Source organism: Lepidochelys kempii, chromosome 10 (genome assembly GCF_965140265.1).
Source record: "Lepidochelys kempii isolate rLepKem1 chromosome 10, rLepKem1.hap2, whole genome shotgun sequence".
In the NCBI taxonomy this organism is placed as follows: domain Eukaryota; kingdom Metazoa; phylum Chordata; order Testudines; family Cheloniidae; genus Lepidochelys; species Lepidochelys kempii.
In genome coordinates, this window is record NC_133265.1 from 13,453,342 (window position 1) to 13,474,165 (window position 20,824).

The 20,824-nt window shown below is 44.8% G+C and overlaps 2 protein-coding genes across 5 annotated transcripts in view; one reads left to right on the plus strand and one right to left on the minus strand.

The window, feature by feature from the left end:
* Nucleotides 1-17,327, plus strand: part of CHLSN (cholesin) — a 242,284-nt gene extending 224,957 nt beyond the window's left edge. For 3 of the 4 annotated variants that reach the window (XR_012161115.1, XR_012161113.1, XR_012161116.1), the window contains exons 7-8: nt 290-427; nt 3,453-4,217. The gene's annotated coding sequence lies outside the window, so the exon portion shown is untranslated. Of the gene's footprint in view, nt 1-289; nt 428-3,452; nt 4,218-17,312 lie in introns of those variants that run through there. The other variant, XR_012161114.1, reaches the window with a different exon arrangement.
* CYP2W1 (cytochrome P450 family 2 subfamily W member 1) lies at nt 4,420-19,812 on the minus strand. Its single transcript, XM_073361522.1, has 10 exons — nt 19,743-19,812; nt 18,906-19,051; nt 16,091-16,253; nt 14,455-14,604; nt 14,169-14,326; nt 11,091-11,261; nt 9,898-10,039; nt 9,201-9,385; nt 8,168-8,309; nt 4,420-4,610 (listed from the first exon to the last, which is right to left on the minus strand). The coding sequence occupies exons 1-10, from the start codon at nt 19,810-19,812 to the stop codon at nt 4,420-4,422; spliced, it is 1,518 nt and encodes a 505-aa protein (XP_073217623.1).
* Between the last annotated feature and the right edge of the window lie 1,012 nt (nt 19,813-20,824).

Consider the following 20,824-nt stretch of genomic DNA (forward strand, 5'->3'; position numbering starts at 1 on the left):
ATCAGTCTATGCATGCATGTACACACACACACACCTTTTACCCGTGTGTTTAATATTCTCCACTGGCTTTCATTAGGTGAACTTTGGCTCATAAATCCAGGGCCCTTGGAGAGAGCTGTAAAACATAGCAGACTAGGTGCCATTTCCCATGCTCACATGGTTCTAGTTCTGACTGGCCAAGTAAATGCAAGCGCTCCCCTGCTCTATCGCTTTCAGCCTTTGAATGTGCAAAGATAACCGGAGTTTGTGAGTTTGACACCTGCTAATGAGCAATGTGTTTGTGTCCCAGGGACAAACAACCTGGATTCCTTTGCTAGCTGGATGCTGCTAATGCCACGGGAGACACCAAATGAGTTGAACCCCAACCACTTTCTTGATGCTGATGGAAAGTTTACAAAGACAGAAGCTTTCCTGCTTTTCTTCACAGGTAACTAAAAGGGCCTGATCCTGCAGGGAGGCAGCATGCCTAGTACCCCTCAAGAGGTACCACTGTCTTGCCGGATTCGGCCCTATGCTAAGAATGATCCTTATATTTATATCAGGACTGGTTTGGCGATGTCCACAGCAAGTTCCTATCACAGTTACATATAGCTCCCCAGGCCACCCATAGAGATAACGGCAACACACTTGTTCCCATAGGACCTATGTAGTGATGTCAGTGTAGCTGTGTGGGCTCCACACCTCTGAGCATCAGGCTGCTTTTACTCAAGAGAGGAAGGGTGGTTCCATGCTTAGGATGCTAGAGTGGGACTCAAGAGACCTGGGTTCAGTTCCCTTCTCCACCACAGCCTGCCTGTGTGAAGTAAAGGAACCTACCCACTGAGTAATGTCTGAATTTTTCTTGGTTAATGATAAAATGGGACATATGACTTTATGTTCTTAGCCTTCCTCTCGTGTAAGCTAATTTGTATATGCTTTGTTCCAATGGATGGCTAAAACCCTGTGGGCTTAGTCCTTCTGTCCTCAGTCAAACCTTATTTGCAAAGCTCAATGGGAGTTTTTCCTGAGTAAGGACTGCAAGACCTGGCTGTCAGTCAATGCCGTTGCAGGATATTGGTGCCATCTTGTGGCCAAAAGGGGAGCAATAGATAAATCAGATTCCTTAGAAATGTTATATTGCAATGCAGAGCACAAGCACTTGACCAACAAACTTTGCAGGTAGAAGAGGTGAAAAGTTGAAGTCCATTGAAGAATATGGAGATTGTATTTACACCCACTTCAAAGGCTCATGAGCAGGTGTTTTCTGTCAGATCTGTAACTGAGTTATAATCAATGTTTTTCTATAATTTGGGTGGACAGATACACAGGAGGAGTCTTTCGTGCAGAGATGTACCCCACTCTCTGATTTCCTGAGGGCTGTAGAGTGATGCATTCTACCCATATGCTGATGATACAGGGATGAGCATAAGAAGTGTGATACATTTTTTTAAAAAATTGTAAATCAGAGCCTGTTCTCTGCCCCTGACATTACCAGCTGATCAGTTGGCTCTGATTAATAGTCCATCTCAGTCATTTCTGATGTATTTGCATCACATAATCTGCAAATTTTCTATAAACAGCTGATCTCACTAGGCTCCTCTCACTTCATCAGAAGATTCAAGTGTGGGAGGTGTTGCCTGGGCTTCAGCAGAGTCTGAAAGCTGTTGCTCAGGAGAGGAGAGAGACATAATGATTTCACTTTCCAAACCCCAGGCTCTCAAAGCGCTTTACAAACACCAAGAATAAACCCGCATAACACCCTGGGAAGGTAAGTATTTTACAGGTGTGGAGAATGAGTCACAGAGCCTTTCAGTGACCAGTCTCATACAATGAGTCGACTGGGAATAAAACGCAGGTCTCTTGAATCCCCATCTCTTGCTCTAATCACTAGACTGTGTTGTCTCTTAATTGTTTGGAAACCAGTGCATCCCTAGATGGATATCACTTGGAAACTGACTAAATCCCAGGGATGAAATATAGACCCACTGAAGTTGATGAAAAAACTCCCATTGACTTCAATGGGGCAAGATTTCAGTCCAGGTTTTGGGGGGTGTCACTAAAGAGCGCTGTGGCAGGGAGGGAGGGAGCCGTTGTGGAAGCTGAGGGGACAGCCCTTGAGTGATTCCAGACCTGATTTGCCTACCTTCTTTCGAGAACACCCAGCCTCCCTCCCTCAGCCTGGTGTCCACCATGGACCATCTCCTTCTGACGCCTCCCTCAGGACTGGGATCCCCAGCCCAGGAGAAGTAGTGCAGGCCAGCAGCAGCTGCCAACAGCTGAGAGCGACGAACCCAGAGCCCACAGCAGCTCCAAGTAGGGAAGCTGCATGAGTAGCAACAAAAGTTTGATGGGAAGCAGGAGGCTTTTTGTCTCCTTGGGAAGAAAGGTTCTTTCTTTCACAGCCTGCAGGCAGGCTTTGGGGGGTGAGGGTTAGGCAGGCCGGGCACAAAGAGCCTGTATCTATCAGTGGAAGGAAAGTCTCTCATCAGAGGTGGGAGGGAGAACTTAACCTGGGGTAGGTGAAAGGGAAGGTGATTCAGTCCTAGCATGCTCACCCTTGGTGCAGAATGCTGAGGCCCTCCTACTGAACGCTTGCCATCAATGGATGCCTCTCCCATGGACATACTTTACTTCAGCCTGAAGAATGGGCTTTGCGTAGTGACACTGGCTGAAATTCTCTGGCCTGTGTTATCCAGGTCAAACTAGATGATCATAACGGTCACATCTGTGAATCTGAAGATATGCGTGCCCTGCAATCACAGATTGTATAAACACAACTGCAGCGTGGGCTGTACAAGCTTGCCCAGGACCTGGGGTAATTACTTGGGCTGTTAGTCTGCCTCAATTTCGTAGGACAAATCTCTTTCTCTGAGGTCTGAGGTTTGTCTCCAAGCAACTTTCGGTGTCCTGTTTAAATGACTTCAGTTCTGTAGATTATATGCAATAAATGCATTTTGGGGTTAAAACTTTATTGGGTGGCCAAATAAAAAGGAACGTATGCATTGAGAGCTGATCTGATGATGGATATGCAGAGAGAGGAGTTAGCAGGCAAATACAAACACAGAACGATGCCTGAGCTAGACATGAATTAGAGCATGATTCATTACTACGATGGCAGATAAAAAGAGTACTTTCTGGCAGAGGTGACAGCCATAGCCAAGAGTACAGAACAGAACAAACCTCAAAGCCCACCCCCTCCTTCTGCTGGTTTCCTGATCCCAGTTATCCAGCTGACACAGGAACAATCTGTCAGACCTCACTCAAAACCGATTGCAAGGATGGGTTCCAAAAGTCAGACTAGTTATCTATTGTGTGGAGAACAAGAAGAACGTTTTCTCTGATTTAGCCAGCCCAAGGAAGGCAGAAATCCATAAATGTGTGCATGGCATTGGATTACTTTTCCATGTCATCAGCTCTTTATAGTCAGGTGCCAGTGCGGGTCTCAAGAGGCATCTCTTCTCTCTTTCATTTAGACGATGAAGCAGACTTGTATTGTCAGAGACAGAACTCCCTATGTCAGTTTCCAGTGTTTGCTCACTCCCTCTAAGGCCATTCTCAAATCACGTGAACAAGTCAAGTTTTCTCAGTTCTACAGCCTCCACCATTGACATCTGGAGCATCTCTGGGAGGATAGCCTAGTAGAATTTTGGTAGAAGCTACAAATGGCTACAGAAACCTTGAAGACATTCACTAGATCAGCAGTTCTCAAACTGTGAGTTGGGGCCCCAAGGTGAGTCGCGCAACCCTGTTTTAATGGGGTCGCAAGGTCTGGCTTAGACTTTCCAGGGCTGAAGCCAAAGCTCGAGCCCCACTGCCAGGGCTGAAGCCTGAGGACTTCAGCCCTGGGTGACAGGGCTCAGGTTACAGGTCCCCTGGCAGGGGCTGAAGCCCTTGGGCTTTGGCTTTGTCCCCCCACCTGGGGTGACAGGGCTCAGGCTTTGGCTTTGCCCCCACTCCCACCCGGGACAGCGGGGCTTGGGCAGGGTCATGCTTCATTACCCCTCCTGGGGTCATGTAGTAATTTTTGTTGTCAGAAGGGGATCACAGTGCAATGAAGTTTGAGAACCCCTGCACTCGATTCTATTGGATGGCTCTAGCATGGGGCCCCTATAGCATTTCTGCCCATTACAGATTAATGGTGCTCTAGTCTTCTTGAGAGAGGTAGCTTTTACAGTCAGATTCCCATAGTATTCTTATTCAGAACACAGCTCATTCCATAGGTGCAGGAGCGTGTACATTATAGAAGATAGGGGTCTATTACAGGAGTGGGTGGGTGAGGTTCTGTGGACTGCACAATTGTCCTTTAAAGTCTATGAGAAGCAGAGAGTGAAACGTATTAACCATTTCTCCAAGGCTCTGCCTTCTCTTTGCTGCGCTCAGCAGAAATGTCCTATGCACTCAAAGTCAATACAAAGGAATGATTCCCTAATACTGTCCTGCTTATTCACACAGAACAGCACAGGCTGACTGAGGCTGTGGTCTTAAAGTAAAAGTAGTCTGAGGAACCGCAAGGTCTAGCTCTGATTCTGTGACCCCTGGCGGGGGTTGGAAAGTAAACGTCCGCAGCAACCCTACAAAGAACAGAAACAGCTCCATCTTGGCCAGACTTTCTCCAATGCAATTCCGGCGCCCTGCAGTGTCAAAAATGATTAGATTTAACTGTCAGAGAAATAGTTACAGAGGTGATGTATGTTAATATTATAGTCATCAGGTGATCTATTAGGAGCAGTAATGGGACTCCTCGTGTACCATTGTACCCAGCTGAACTGACATAGTTACAGCAAAATAATCTGTGTTGTAGCCAGATGATTATGCCAGTAGCTCATGTTGCCACGGTATGCATGTTGATTCCTTTGTCAGACACGTTCATATAGCAAGGAGGTGATAGCCACATGGTAAATTGCCAGGCTATGTAATACATGAAATTATTGTGCACCCTTTTCTGTGGCAGGCTGTGGTCTCTAGTGGATAGGACATAATTAGAGATCTGAATTCAACCACTGAATTGTTGTGTGACCCTGGGGTATGTCACTTCCCCTCTCTGTGTGTTTGTTCCCCTCCCATGCTGTGTCTGTCTTGTCTGTTTAGATTGTGAGCTCTATAGGGCAGGAACTACCTCTTGCTGTGTATTTGTACAGCACCCGGCACAGTGGGGCTCTGTATCTAGGCTGAAATCTTGAGATGCAACTGTAGTCCACAGACATCATCCACAGACTTATCCTGACACCCCAGCCCCCTGAGCACTTTCAAACAACCTCTTTCTCTTAAAAATCAGCCTTCCCGAGAAATGTTCCCTTCCCCAAAGGTGGAATGGTTTGAAGACTTGTAGGTTATCACCCAGCCAGTCACACTTTGGTGACTGTCTTTTGTTCTTGGCTCCCGTAAGACTGTTTCTTTATTAACAGGATCCCCTGCCCCAGAATGACAGTATCTGAGAGATGACATCATGAAGAAATCGGGGAAAGTGAGAACGTGGCTTTTGACATCAAAAAATCACTGCTGATGATTTTTGCATCAAAAATGCAAATGCCTGGCTGATGCAGTGCTGTAGCAGCAAACCCCATGCTGGAGAGCGGGGTCCAGAATCACAGCTGGACTCCTGATCTGGACTCCACAGCTGACATTTAACAGAGACAGCTGTAAAGTATCGGGTTGCAAGGCAGGATTTGAGAGATTCTGCAGGCAATCTTCCTCTACAGTTGTCATAAATATAAAGGGAAGGGTAAACCCCTTTAAAATCCCTCCTGGCCAGAGTAAAACTCCTCTCACCTGTAAAGGGTTAAGAAACTAAAGGTAACCTCGCTGGCACCTGACCAAAATGACCAATAAGGAGACAAGATACTTTCAAAAGCTGGGAGGAGGGAGAGAAACAAAGGGTCTGTGTGTCTGTCTATATGCTGGGTTTCTGCAGGGGATAGACCAGGAATGGAGCTAGGTATGCGTTAGATTATGATTTTTTAAATGGCTGAGAAAAGAATTGTGCTGAATAGAATAACTATTTCTGTCTGTGTATCTTTTTTGTAACTTAAGGTTTTGCCTAGAGGGGTTCTCTATGTTTTGAATCTAATTACCCTGTAAGGTATCTACTATCCTGATTTTACAGAGGTGATTTCTTTACTTCTATTTACTTCTATTTCTATTAAAAGTCGTCTTGTAAGAAAACTGAATGTTTTTTTCATTGTCCTCAGATCTAAGGGTTTGGGTCTGTGGTCACCTATGCAAATTGGTGAGGCTTTTTATCCAACATTTCCCAGGAAAGGGGGGGTGCAAGTGTTGGGAGGATTGTTCATTGTTCTTAAGATCCAAGGGTCTGGGTATGTAGTCGTCTAGGCAAATTGGTGAGGCTTTTTACCAAACCTTGTCCAGGAAGTGGGGTGTATTTGGGAAGTATTTTGGGGGGAAAGATGTTTCCAAATAGCTCTTCCCCAGTAACCAGTATTTGTTTGGTGGTGGTAGCAGCCAATCCAAGGACAAAGGGTGGAATATTTTGTACCTTGGGGAAGTTTTGACCTAAGCTGGTAAAGATAAGCTTAGGAGGTTTTTCATGCAGGTCCCCACATCTGTACCCTAGAGTTCAGAGTGGGGGAGGAACCTTGACAACAGTACTTCAGGGTTCCTGCAGTGCTGGGATTTGTAAACCTCATAGTAAGGCTACTCTTTCCAGCTGTGGCCACTTGTAATGCACTCTGCTGGATGGCAGCACATGCAGGCCAGGAAACAGGCAGCTTTGGAAATTAACAGCATTTGGAAACATTTATTGCTGGGCCACAGCAGAGAGGCTGGTTAGAGGACACCTCTCCACTAAAGAGGGATTCGGATGGAATTTCACAGGATACCTGATACCTTGCAATGTTCCTTGCCTGTCGGAACTTCATCTGAATACTTGGGATGGGCTGTTTGATTTATTCCACCTTGGCTGCATGTTTGCATGTGTGTGTGTGTATATGTGTGTGCGTGCGTGCGTGCATACACAAATACACATTTAGAAGGGTGGAGTAGGTCAGTATTTTACACATCTGTCTAGCACAGGGGTGGGCAAACTACAGCCCAGGGGCCGCATCCAGCCCTTCAGACGTTTGACTCTGGCCCTCGAGCTCCCGCCAGGGAGCAGGGTCTGGGGCCTGCCCCGCTCCATGCTGGGGAGCAGTGTTGAGGGCTTGCCCTGCTCCACGCGGCTCCTGGAAGCAGCAGCATATTCCCCCTCTGGCTCCTACGCGTAGGGGCAGCCAGGGGACTCCGCATGCTGTCCCTGTCCCAGGCGCCGCCCCAGCAGTTCCCATTGGCCAGGAGTGATGGCCAATGGGAGCTGCAGGGGCGTTGCCTGCGGATGGGGCAGCGCGCAGAGACGCCTGGCCGCGCTTCCATGTAGGAGCCAGAGAGGGGACATGCCGCTGCTTCTGGGAGGTGCTTGAGGTAAGCACCACCTGGAGCTTGTACCCCTGATCCCCCCCTACACCCCAACCCCCTGCCCTAGCCCTGATCCCCCTCCCACCCTCTGAACCCCTCATCCCAGCCTGGAGCACCCTCCTGCATCCCCAACCCCTCATGCCCAGCCCCACCCCAGAGCCCGCACCCCCAGCCGGAGCCCTCACCCACTCCCGCACCTCAACCCCCAATTTTGTGAGCATTCATGGCCCGCCATACAATATCCATACCCAGATGTGGCCCTCGGGCCAAAAAGTTTGCCCACCCCTGGTCTAGCATCTTTCAATTAAGCCCACCACCTCCTTGTGACCGAGTATTATTGACTGTATTTTGCAGATGAAGAAATTAAAATCCAGAAAGAATTCAGTGATGTGTCAAGGCCACACAGTAAGTCAATGGTATAGCCTCCTGTCTCTGGTTTAGGGTATCATTCAAGTCCTGTTTATTTTGGCTGGCCTCTCCTTAGCACCTTTTGGGCTCCCTTCCTTATTCTTTTGGAGCCAACACCCTTCCTTCCCTTTGTCTACCTTTGTATCAGTTGAGAACTGATCCATTTTGTTAGAGGGAAGGCTTATGCTGAGATAAGTTAGGTCTGTTGCAGATTCATTGGCTTTGCTTGGCTGGGTATTAGGTTGGTTTGATCCTTTTTGAAATACTGAAATAGATCTCTCCTGATCAATGCTCTGTTTCCTAGTACAAAGTTCCTGATCCTGCCAGAGTCTGAGAACCCTCTGCTCCTTTCAGGATAGGGCCCCTTAATTACCTGTGGAGAATGGCAGGAAAGCTTCTTTCTTTACAAACTTCCCACCAGCATCAAGAAAGTGGTTGGGATTAAACTCATGTGGTGTCTCCCACTGTGTTTTATCCAGCAGCACCGAAGTGAGGGAAGGAATCACGGTTATTCCCTGGAATACAACATGAGGCACAAACTAAAAGAGGTGTTGGGTTCTACAAACCTCTATACATTCAAAAGCAAAATGAAACCTCTGATTGAACTGACATTCCAATCCTGAGGAATTCTCTTAGAGGTACATTGCTCATTGCTCTTTGGGGCAATGAGTATCCTTTTGTTCAGTGTTTGTACAGTGCCTAACACAATGGGGTCCTGGCCCTGGCTGGGGCTCCTCAGTGCTACCCCGTAGCAATTATAAATAACAACAACAACAACATTCAGAGTAGGACATGATGCTGCTAATGCCATACTCAGATGGGCAAGGACATTGTAACTGTGTGAGTACTGGTGGCTGAGGCAAGGAAGGGCTGCAGGATTTGGTCTTCAAAGATTATTGAATTCTGCTGATCTACTCTGTCAGTCTCCACCCTGCTGTTAAAGCTTTGCTTCTTCCTGTGACCCAAACCTCAGTCTGATTGAAGTAAATGTGAATCTTGCTACTGGCTTCACTGAAACCTGGATTTTACCTGTTGGCTGTGCCAAATTCCAGCTTTAATTCTGGTTTCTACCAGGTGCACTTGCATAGATGATTTGAACCCTTTCATTCAGAGCACTGTACATAATACAGGCTGAGATTTTCAAGGCCGGGTAGGGTGTTTAGAAGATGGCTAAATCCCCAGCACTGCCTTGAAAACTACAAACATGGGGCCAGATCCTGCATGCCAGCCTTCCAGAGTACCTCACTCTGCAAATAGCCCCACTGAGTCAAACAGAACTCCTCTTGGAGTGAGGAATTACTCACATGAGGCTGGCAGAATCTGGCCCTTAGCATCTAAGTATCCATTCATTGCTGTTGGCAAAGGGCGGAACATACTGGTATCCATTTAAAAAATGCGATACATACCTTGGGGAGGAAGTAGCCTCTGAAATGTGTGTCAACAGATGTGCACCGTGGAACGTGTGGCAGCAGGGTGATGAATCTCTGCACTTCATGTATCACCGCGTTTGTAAATGGCATGTTTTTCCGGTCTTCATATGTGGCCTGATTTCCTGATTGGACAATGGTCCCAATCTCCTCTTGTACCTTTTCTAAAAGTAGAAGCAAACACAAATGTGTCCCATCGGAAGGCCTCTCTCCCCACTTTTGAATTTGCTTTGGCAAAAACAAACCACATTTTTCAAACCTAAACCTGGCTTCCTCAGGCACCCCAAGTCTCTCTGGATTTCAGGCATGTGTGTTTTGTTTTGTTTTTGTTTTGTATGATTCCACCTATACAACTCTTCTCTACATGCTCCCACGAGGAAATAGAAAAATCCAGTTTTGGAAGACAGAAACCAGCCTTAATCAGCTTAGACTGCCAACTCTTTGGGACTAGGACAATCTTTTTGTTTGATGTTCATACAGTGCCTAGCACATTGGCGTCCTGACCCATGATTGGGGCTCCCCCATGCTGCTGCAGTACAAATAATAACTAATAATAAAGAGAGGGGATGCAGCTTTTGGGGCGAAAGCAGCATTGGCATCTAAACATCGGACACTTAACCTGACCTTCTTATTAAAACAAGGCATGGACAAAGAGTGAAACCAGAGAGCGGCTCACTTTGGATCGCTGGATATTTCATCATCAGTAGGATGGCCCATTGCAATGTTGTGGCAGTTGTCTCAGTTCCAGCCATGACCAGGTCGAGTGCAGAGGCGATTATGTTTTCGTCATGAAACAGGCTGTCTTTCTTGTTTGTCTCCTTTAAACACACAAGTTTCAGTTAGTGTTGAAAGTGCTCTTGTTCACTCTGACTGAGGCAAAATTACCATTGAGTAAGCTTTGGGAAGCCCCACCTTGTCCATCGCATTTTCTGGCATTCTCCTTGGTTTGTGAGCCAAGGGGAAGCCAGCAAAGGATTTCAGAACCAAGGGCAGAGTTTGGTCTGAGCCACACAGTGCAGATTTGCATGGAGAGCTGAACTTCCCCAGAAACTAGAGGTGTTTTGATGCAAGCGATTGGTTCAGGGTTCATCTCTAATCTGAAGCAGGGCTGAGCTCTGCTTAGGATGGTATTCACAAACTCACCACTGCAGTTCATTTTGGAGGGGTTGGAAATACCTATTCCCTTCTGTGTGCAGCTGGAGATTCGAGTTCAATCATTTCAAACCTCCAAGAGACACCTCCCACTCTACCTGCCCGGCTGGAATGTATGCAAAGATTTTTTGTGAACATTCTCCCCTGCCAGACTGTTGGGGCATAGTGATCCTTGAACCCAGCTCAGTATGAGTGGTTAGGAGGTGCAGTGTGCATATCTGGCCCAGCTCTGTTTTAAAGAAGAAAAGCTTAGAGTCTCAATGTTTTTTGTTTTAATATTACACTGAGATCAATCTGTCTTAGAAATCATAGTGGCCGGATGCAAGAAATAAATTCAGGGCCAGGACATGTAGCTGTGATATAACAACTAACTTTCTTTGAGTGTATTATTCCTTTTAGAACAATTAGATTAATGATTGGTTTCTTTATTAACACAAGGGTCAGATTCATTCTTCATGAAACCCTATTGATTTTCCTGTAGGAACAAACAGTTGATCATAGATAATAAAGTGGGGTGGTGTTTTCACATCTGATTTTGGTGAAACATTCACTAGATAAATTATGGCAAAAGTAAGGGAACAGAGTTTGATTTCAGTTACATCTGGATAACGGCATTGACCTCAGGAAGGTTAAGTTGATGTGGCTGAGATCAGGATCTAGTTAAGTGTTTTTGTTGAAAACAGAGTAAATTGTAAATGGAGCATCTCAGTCACATACCTCATGTTGCTTGAACACTAATGCATCAATGTAGCTCAATGAGTTCTCGTTGACATCTTGTCTGCTGATCTGGATGTAATTCCTTAAAATGATGCGCACATCTTCTATTTTTTTAAGTAAAATCTTGTGGGTTTTGAGAAATAATCCAAGGAATGGGTAGAAATTAAAAAACTAGTAAGGAAAAAAAATAGAGGCATTAAACTCAAAGTGCCAAGATACAGAAAGAGCCATGCAAAAGGGTTCTGGGACGGCCTGTCATTAGAGGTCCATAACATTGCCCAAAAGAGGTTTGTAATGATAACCAGCAATGCTGATATCACTGGGACTCTACCTGGGTGAAGCTAGCACATTCGAATGTAGGGCTGGGCCTTACACTTTCAGGCCCTGATTCAGCAAGGTTCTTAAGGACAGGCCTAACTATGTGGTCCCATTGGAGCAGATTTTCTACTGCATCTGGGCTCTGCTAAAATGCAGCGACGAGGCCACAAGGGAGCCAGTTATGTCTCCCTGATTCTGAGGTGCCAGGTCTCAGCACAAGGGCAAAGCTAAAAGGAAGCAGCTCTAACTTACATCACAGGTGCAGGGTCCCTTGGGAACCTTATTCTAGATACAAATTGAGTGCACTACTCCACCAAGCCCCTCCTGCCAAAATGTCCCTGACATACTGACCCTGTAACCCCTATGTTTGGCTGGAGCGGGAGTTGGCTATGCCAGCTGAGAGTTCCCTTGCACAAAGGAAATTCTCCTCTGGTCACATTAAGTCCCCTTTGTGCAACAAAATCTAGTCCTTTGATTTCAGTGCGGCTAGGTACATGATTAAGTACTTTGCTGACTCCTATGAAGCACGGTTAACACAGACATAGCCTCTGAACACGAACTATGATTAGAAAATACAAAGGAGGCAGGCAAAGGCTGCACTGTCATGCACAGTAAAATGACATATAAGAACAAATAGAATAAATTAAAAAGATAAAGTCTATGACAAAGTTCTTCCTCTGCCTTGGTGGGTTCTGCACTTTCTGATGGATTTGCTCGCCTCAGAGGTTTACAGCAGTCCTCAGTTTGGCGTCTTTTGTTAGTGGCACAAACCTGCCGTTTACTCGGCTAACCTCATCACTGGCCAGCATGGGGAAAAGGAGGAGAACAATCCCCACAGTCTCTGCTGGCCCACCTAATGAGTCGGGGGACAGGCCAGGGACCTTCCCCTCTGGTGGGACGCACAGTCCAGATCGGCTCCTCTTATATCAAATAGGGAGTTGGGGGGATGGGAGGAACCCGGGCTCGCCCTCTACTCCAGGTTCCAGCCCAGGGCCCTGTGGATTGCAGATGTCTATAGTGTCTCCTGTAACAGCTGCGTGACAGCTACAACTCCCTGGGCTACTTCCCCATGGCCTCCTCCCAACACCTTCTTTGTCCTCACCACCAGACCTTCCTCCTGATGTCTGATGACGCTTGTACTCCTCAGTCCTCCAGCAGTATGCCTTCTCACTGTCAGCTTCTTGCGTGCCTCTTGCTCCTAGCTCCTCGCATGCACCTTGCTAACTGAAGTGAGGTCCTTTTTAAAACCAGGTGTCCTGATTAGCCCGCCTGTCCTAATTGATTCTGGTAGCTTCTTAATTGGCTCCAGGTGTCCTAATTAGCCTGCCTTAATTGGTTCCAGCAGCTTCCTGATTGTTCTGGAACAGCCTATTATCTTACTCAGGGAAAAGGGATCTGCTTAATCTGGGGCTAATATATCTACCTCCTATCCCATGGCAATGAGTTCCACAGTTGAACTTGCCATTGTGTGGAAAAAGGACTTCCCCCTTGTTTGTATTAAACCTGATGCTTATAAAAACAAAAACAAAACACTCTACTGTAGCAATCTGGCCTGACACTGTCACAAGTCTCAAATCTTGGGGGCAGAAACCAACACTCAGTACAGGGCTAAAATTCTTATAGCATAATTCTCATCTCAAATCCACACCAGACAGCAATTCTCAGTGGGACTATTTTATGTATCATAGAGGCTATCAGCAGCCTGGCCACAAAGATGTTGCTCTTGTCTGTGCTGAAGAGAATAAAAACAAGAACTAGTAGGTTGTAACTCCAGGCACCAGTTATTCATATTTCGCTACCTGAAACTAGCACGTTAGTAAACTGTTTCATGAGCACGATATCTTCCATTCGGCACTATTACCTATCACATTAGTATCAAATAGATACTGTGATACCAGTTCATACTAAAACACAACTGTTACCTTAGTTTCCTAGTGTGATACATGCAATGAACTGGCTGGAATAAACCCTGCATGTGACCATCCTCACATGAACAATAGAGGGAACTGGCTGGTGAAATGTGATTTTTTTCCCCGCAGTTGAATTAACGATCCAAATGCAAATTACAACACTCAGGAACACTGTGGATTTGTGACACTGTCTAGGGACCTATAGACTAACCAGTGGATTTCATCCACCCAGACAAGTTTTTCTTGTTACAGATGCAATGTAGATAACCTTCGTTTAGTAAGTATAATTCAGTACAGGTCACTAATAGATGTGGAAAATAGTCACGACACAAAATGTTCTTGGAGTTTCAATCTTATGGGCATGTTACAAAATCCATGAATATAGCTGACACTATATCTCATGCTCACTGGTAATCTCAGCCTTGAGGCCAAGAGGGTGCAGAGCCTGAATTCCATTTTTGGGGGCTAGAAGGGTTTCCTCCCATGTCATGGTTGAAGCACATTGGCTGCAGAGTTGGGGAAGCTTGCAGTGCTGCTTCCTGTCCTTTCTCAGAGTGAATCTAACCCTGCATAACAGGGTTATTCCTAACTCACAGTCCCTTTGTTCAGTCTGTTAGACCAATGATTTGTAAATGGTGGTAGGCGGATTGCAATTACATAGTATACAGCTTGGTTTCAAATATGGTCTGAGGATCAGACTCCATTTTAATGACACTGATTATAATTATGAAGGCAGCACCCCGAATAGTATTGAGTTTTAGATGGGATGTGCTAGTTCTTACAGCCTGAGATCTTCTGCACTGGATCATGGAGCCTGTATGACTCATAATACACGGAAAGAGTTACTTACATGCAAGAATGGAGATCCAAGAAGAACCATAACTTCATCTATGAGTCTTAACAGAGTGACAAAGGTTGAGTCTTTGTAGTCAAACCGGTCCCCAAACAGCATAAGAAAGGTGATGTTGGTTGGAGCAGCATTAAATGACTTGAGGCTAAATGGTTCACCTATAATAAGAACAAACAAAAGCATAAACATAACTCTCATGCCGCAGCCTCACCGCTGACTTGTGTTTACAATGGTGTTTGAAAAGTCTGCGCAATGTGATATTTAACCTTAATCTTCCCCAGCTCACCTCGGAAAGATTTGATCATCTCAATAAGCAAATGAAGCTCTTCAAGAATTCTTTCCTCTATCAGCTTTTTCCCCATTCCAAGGTTGCGCATGCTTGACACAGTGAATCTTCGTGTCATTCTCCACAGTTCTCCATTAGAAAAGAACACACCTGAGGTATATGTGAGGTATATGTGATTGCTGAGAACGTAGAATTCAAGGGGATCCTACTCTACTTAAAAGAATATGAGAATATCTCCACCGTTTCTCTCCCTCCATTTCTCCTTGCTGTCCCATTATCCCATTTGACATTCATTTCTATGTCCTCCTCCTAGCTCCATCCACCAATCCTAGCCATCTTTTACTTCATGGAAATAGTTTTCCTCCTGGTTCAGTCTTTGCCATCACACTCATGTGGGAGGCAACCAGGCATTTAGAGCACTCTGTTTTTTAATACATTTTCTGTGTGACTTTAATGTTGATGTAATGGGCCAGATTAACAGCTCTGAAGACCTAAATCCTCTGTTGGTCCATTCAACAAGTGCTGCAAGGGTAGCAGAGGCAAAAGCTTCCAGCTGTGCCCCAGATCTGACATGACCTCTAGTGGTCAAGGGATAACAGAGTCTCCAAGCCCTTAGTCAATCCTTGGCATCTCTGCTGAAGCTACCAATAAGACTGTTATTTACTACTGGTATTAGTGTTTGCTTATGTGACGTGGACGGTATCCTACCAAACTCATTTCACCCAGATACTAAAAGTCAGCCGCTTGTAATAGCTGCTGATCTACATTAGAATTGACCTAGGAGCTAAATGTGAAAGCTTTTCTACTGCCCCCCATTATATCAGTGTTACAGATATACTGACTCTGACCAATTCTTTTCCTCCTTCCATTGATTTGTCAGTTTGTAGCACTGAGATCAGTTCTCAGAGTGTGACTGGGGGGGCTCTATCACACATTGTACTCAAGGAGCACTGTGTGATAGTTGATGGGGGAGCTCCTAGTTAAACTTTGAGCTAGAGAGTGGAAGAAATAAGAGGAGGATCCAGGTAAAATGTTTTCTAAGCCATTCATGGATATGGGAATGGAGGAACTGCCTTGGGGAAATGATGGAGCTGTTTGAGGGAAGGGATCACAGATTTGGCCCATAACCCTTATCTGAACCTGTGATCTATTGTTCTACAAAGGGTGATTTTTGAAGGCAGGACTTTCTGGAATGAATACATCCCAAATGGCAGCACTGACTGGCAAGAGATACCTGAGTGCCAAAATACCTGAGTGCCAAATCCAGTATGGTTCATCTCTCATGAACTGATACCTCAGGTAAAATGCATTCATGGCAGTGAGGCACCTAACTCACATTGGCTGCCTATGGGAATTAGTCACTTACTTGCCATTGTGCCTTTAAAATTCTGCCCTCATTTTTTAAAATTCAGGATGTTAACTGGTTACAAAGTTGTTTGCCAAAGTAATTGCCGCTAATGACAACAGCTGCAAGACATTCTAAATAAACTGGAAAAGCAGAATTTTGGGGTCAGTTTGGCTAAAATACAGACTTGGGGCAGGACTTCCAAAAGTGCTCAGGCAATGGTGGCAGTAGGAGAAGAGTTAGGCCAAGGCTGAGCCCTTTTGAAGCTCTCACATCTCCAATGGCTAGTACCATTTCCATGCTGGATTTGTTCAAATATTGGGATGGGTGGTCGGTCTACAAATTCATCCGTGAAGTTCACGAGCGCCTCCTTCACGGCTTCATATCCGGTCAGTACCACAGCTTTCTGGGACCCAAAGTGGAGGGTGAACACTGGCCCATATTTTTCTGCTAGCTGAAAAAGAGGAAGAGGATTTTAGTGTCATCAGTGGAGACAGCGCATTCAGAAATCCCTCATTTCCTCTTAATACCCAAGGCGTACGCTGGTGTATTTGTTTATAGCACTAATCTGACTAGCATATGCATGAGACCCATTGGTCTAGTAGGAGCTCAGTCCTGTTCTGTGTGGGGAAAACCACACACACTCCAATCTCTAACTCTGTGGCATTCACACCAGGAAATCTGGCCCCATGTATTTTAAACAAACTCATACTTTTACATACACTTGAATGCTAAAAATGAGATATTCATAAATCCCCAGTGTTTACGCACTTTGTTTACTCTTTGCATTTCTCTTAATTTAGTCAGTGAAAATCTAGGAAGTCATTGAAGTCTGTTCTTGATTCAGAATCAGTGTTGGGTAGTTAGAAAGGGGAAAAAGGTTCCATGACAGGTAGCTGAAGTATAGTCATTAAAAGGATAGTATGGTATAGACTGGTATAATCTATAGACTATAGACTGGTATAGACTATTAGTGGGGTGTTTGAGCTCAGTGCCACAAGAGAATATTCTTAGGTCTACAGGAAGCTAATAGTCTGGTTTTGTTCTGAAGAAGAAGGAGAATAAAGAACAAACAGACCCCTATAGAATGGGAATCAGTTAATAAACAAAATGGCGGAATAGGAGAAAGACAGATACAAACAGACCTGTTGTTACAAAGAACAGAAAAAGAACAGAAATTCCATTTCATGCAGGATTTCAAGTTTTTTTAATTTCTTTTTGTTCTGATTTGGAATGAAAACTGAAAATTGCAAAATTCTCCATGAAAGAAAATATTTAAAAAAAAATGTTTTGGCTCCATCAAAATGTTTCGTTTTGATTTTTTGACTTTATATTCTACTATATTGTATTCTATTGAATTGTACGTTATAAAATTCATACTGAAAGTTGTTTTGAAAGGAAACATCTAAATGTTTTGTTCCAAAAATGTCGACATTTTGATACGTCTGAACTTTTTTTTTTTTTTTTTTTTTTTGCTAACTTCTCTAAACTATCTGTTCAATCTTGTTTTTAGCTGTGACACTCTTGCTACGTTTCCCGGACCTGAAGAAGAGCGCTTGTAGCTCCAAAGCTTGTGTCTGTCACCACGATAAGGTGGTTCAACAAAAGATACTACCTCACCTCCACCATGTCTAATTTCATAAGTATGTCTGCAGGAGCTGGCTGTGCTGGGGGGCAGATTCCTGTTCATGTTTGGTAAAGAATCATGTTTGCTAATGACTCCCATAGGCATTCTGCATGTAGCATAACACCCTGGGGAGAGAATCCTAGTTTCATGGGGGTGGCATGTGTGTACATGCTGCTAGCCGCTACGTATCTTGCATTTTTAGGGGAGCAGAATGGGATCCCTGCAAAGAAACTTCATTTTTCAAGCATTGCAAAGTTTCACGCCCTTCCATATGTTAAGGGATAAAGTAGGGTCTAAGCACATGGGGTGAATTCTGACTCCCACCCCCAATGATACAATGGTGGAAGGCTTTTAACACACCACAATTTGCACACAAAGTCACCATGCCAGTGCTTCAAGCCAGCACAGAGAGGGGTTGGAGACACAGAGATGTGTGGCCACTACACAAATTCAATGCCTTGTAACCTAAACATAGATGGCAAGGGCAGCCTCATCCACAGCCCGTTCGTTGCATTTGGGCCCTGGGAAGAGAACTTCTGACCGTGCAAATCCCCCTGCGTGAGGTCAATGCGCTAAGGATATAGCCCATGTTAGTAACCAATAGGTACTATGCACTGGATGGAACCCTGCAATGATAGCTGTTTTACTATTTGTATCACCCTAGTGTCGAAGAGTCCTAGTCATGCACCAGGACCCCAAATATTTGTTGCACTGTTTATTAAACCCTGGCAGAAACAGATCCAAGGCAGAGCTGGATGGGCAGGAAGGAAACATGCTCAGACAGCCAGGGAGAAGTTTTGCAAAACCTTTCTCTTGGGGTAAGGAAAAGCAAAGCTCCTGGATTGACCCTAGCCTGACAGGCTCCTTTTCAGCATCCTCTTACAGATAAGAACTCATTATCTGCTTAGACAATGATAAGTAGTTTTAATTACAAGTTAACAGAAGAATTCACAGGATATTTATTCCAGCTACTTGACAAAATTAATCCATCCTGTTGTTCTGCCACTCCCTCGATTTCAATGGGAATTTGCCTTCTTAGGAATGGAGTAACAACTGCATAAGAATATCTGGATTTGACCCTTCCTTATGTGGCTATTGGACTCTTTATAGTGAAATCCTCTTACTTCTTCCTAGGGATTTTCTTTTTCATGTTAGTTATTTGCTAATAGTCTAAAAGCCCTTTGGGTATGAGAGTTGTCAAGTTCATATTTAAAGTCCCACATGCATTGTATACTTTATGTACCTTATCAAGTTTACATGAAAAAATCCACACTACCCCCAGGGGCCCTTTTTTAGTGCTTGATCAGAAATGAGATTGCCACCACATAGACAGGAGCTAGAAGAAGCTTGAGACAACATTACCGTGCAATTTTTACAGCTCTGAAATTTAATTCAGATTAATAAACAACAACAAAGTCTTCTCACTGGTTTAGCTGAGGCAGACTTAAAATGCATGAGGCGTTTTTTTTCCCCCCCTACCTTCAATAGTGATTTATCTTGTCTTCTAATATCCAGCAAATGCAGGTTGCCAATGATCGGAAGAGGAGGTGGACCAGGAGGCAGTTTAAAAGGTGAGTTTTTAGAGCCAGTTGAAAAATAAAATGCACCTAATAAAAGCAGTGCACCTAGCAGACAGATTAATGCAGGATCAGAAATAAATGGCATTAAAAAAGCCATTGTTTTCTCGCTGTAATCTGGTTTTTGGGCTAGAAGCAATAACAAAGAAATGCAGTGGCGCTGTTCAGAGTGTAGCCGCAGGTTTTATGTTTGTTCTTTGCGATTGCCACACGTTTTCTGCTCTTATTAGGGTTTGCAAAACACCTAAATACATACTGTAAACTCCACCCTCCTTAAACACCTTGGAGAATGTGGTCTAAGCAGTTTGCAATGTCTGTCCAGCAATAAACAGGGTTTCGGGTTACAAGCCTGTGCATATTTGTGCAGGAGTATGTGTGTCTGATGATAGAGCTTTGCGATTCCTGTCGCGCCTTCACCTGAGGATCTCAAAGCACTTTATGAGCAGCGACATGAGTACCATTATGCCTGTTGTGCAGATGGAGAAATAGAAGCACGGGACAGTGAAGTAACTTGCCCAAGATCACACAGTAAGTCAATTGCAGAGATAAGAATAGAACCCCGGGGGTCTGTCTACCCTAGGGCAATGGCCTGTTGAATTGTCAGCAGTGGGTCGTCCTCCTCTGGCTTCAGAATGGTGTAGCTTCTAGTGAAGGTGGGATCAAAAGGCCCTAGTGTAGAGAGACCATTTTCGATGCCTGTTGAAAGGGGGAAACATAAGGATTTGTCATTGACAAGTACTGTAAGCAACAGCCTGTTTTCCTCGTGTGGAGTCGAACCCTAGCACTTCTGATGCCCAGATCTGTGCCATAACCACGAGACTCTTCAAGAAGTAGTCATGGGAGCTGAGAGTCACTGTGGTTGATTATGGCCTTTGGAATAGACAGTGGCTGGCACTTGGCTATAAGGCTTCAGGCCCAATGTGTGCAAACGGTTACCATGCCCACCTCAGTAAAGGTGTGTAGTGGTGGGTGCATCTCCTCCTGTTTGTTCTATCTTAGGTAGAAACTGTGGGCCAAATTCTGCTCTGTCTTGCACATTCTACAGTCATTTTCGCCTGTACAAAGTGAGTGTAAAACATTACAAGGCCTGAACAGCTGGACCAGGGAAATATGCTAAAATCTGCAATCTTACCAATACTTATCCTGCTGATTTTAATGAAATATGGAGAACTATGATATTATTGGTCAAATTTTCTAATGGACCTTCATCAGTGTTGCACTTGAACCTGACTGAGCCTGCAAAACTCATCTTTGTGCATGTAGATGAGAATTTTCAGGAATAATTAATAGAATCATAGAATATCAGGGTTGGAAGGGACCCCTGAAGGTCATCTAGTCCAACCCCCTGCTCGAAGCAGGACCAATTCCCAGTTAAATCATCCCAGCCAGGGCTTTGTCAAGCCTGACCTTAAAAACCTCTAAGGAAGGAGATTCTACCACCTCCCTAGGTAACACATTCCAGTGTTTCACCACCCTCTTAGTGAAAAAGTTTTTCCTAATATCCAACCTAAACCTCCCCCACTGCAACTTGAGACCATTACTCCTTGTTCTGTCATCTGCTACCATTGAGAACAGTCTAGAGCCATCCTCTTTGGAACCCCCTTTCAGGTAGTTGAAAGCAGCTATCAAATCCCCCCTCATTCTTCTCTTCTGCAGGCTAAACAATCCCAGCTCCCTCAGCCTCTCCTCATAAGTTCTAGACCCCTAATCATTTTTGTTACCCTTCGCTGGACTCTCTCCAATTTATCCACATCTTTCTTGTAGTGTGGGGCCCAAAACTGGACACAGTACTCCAGATGAGGCCTCACCAATGTCGAATAG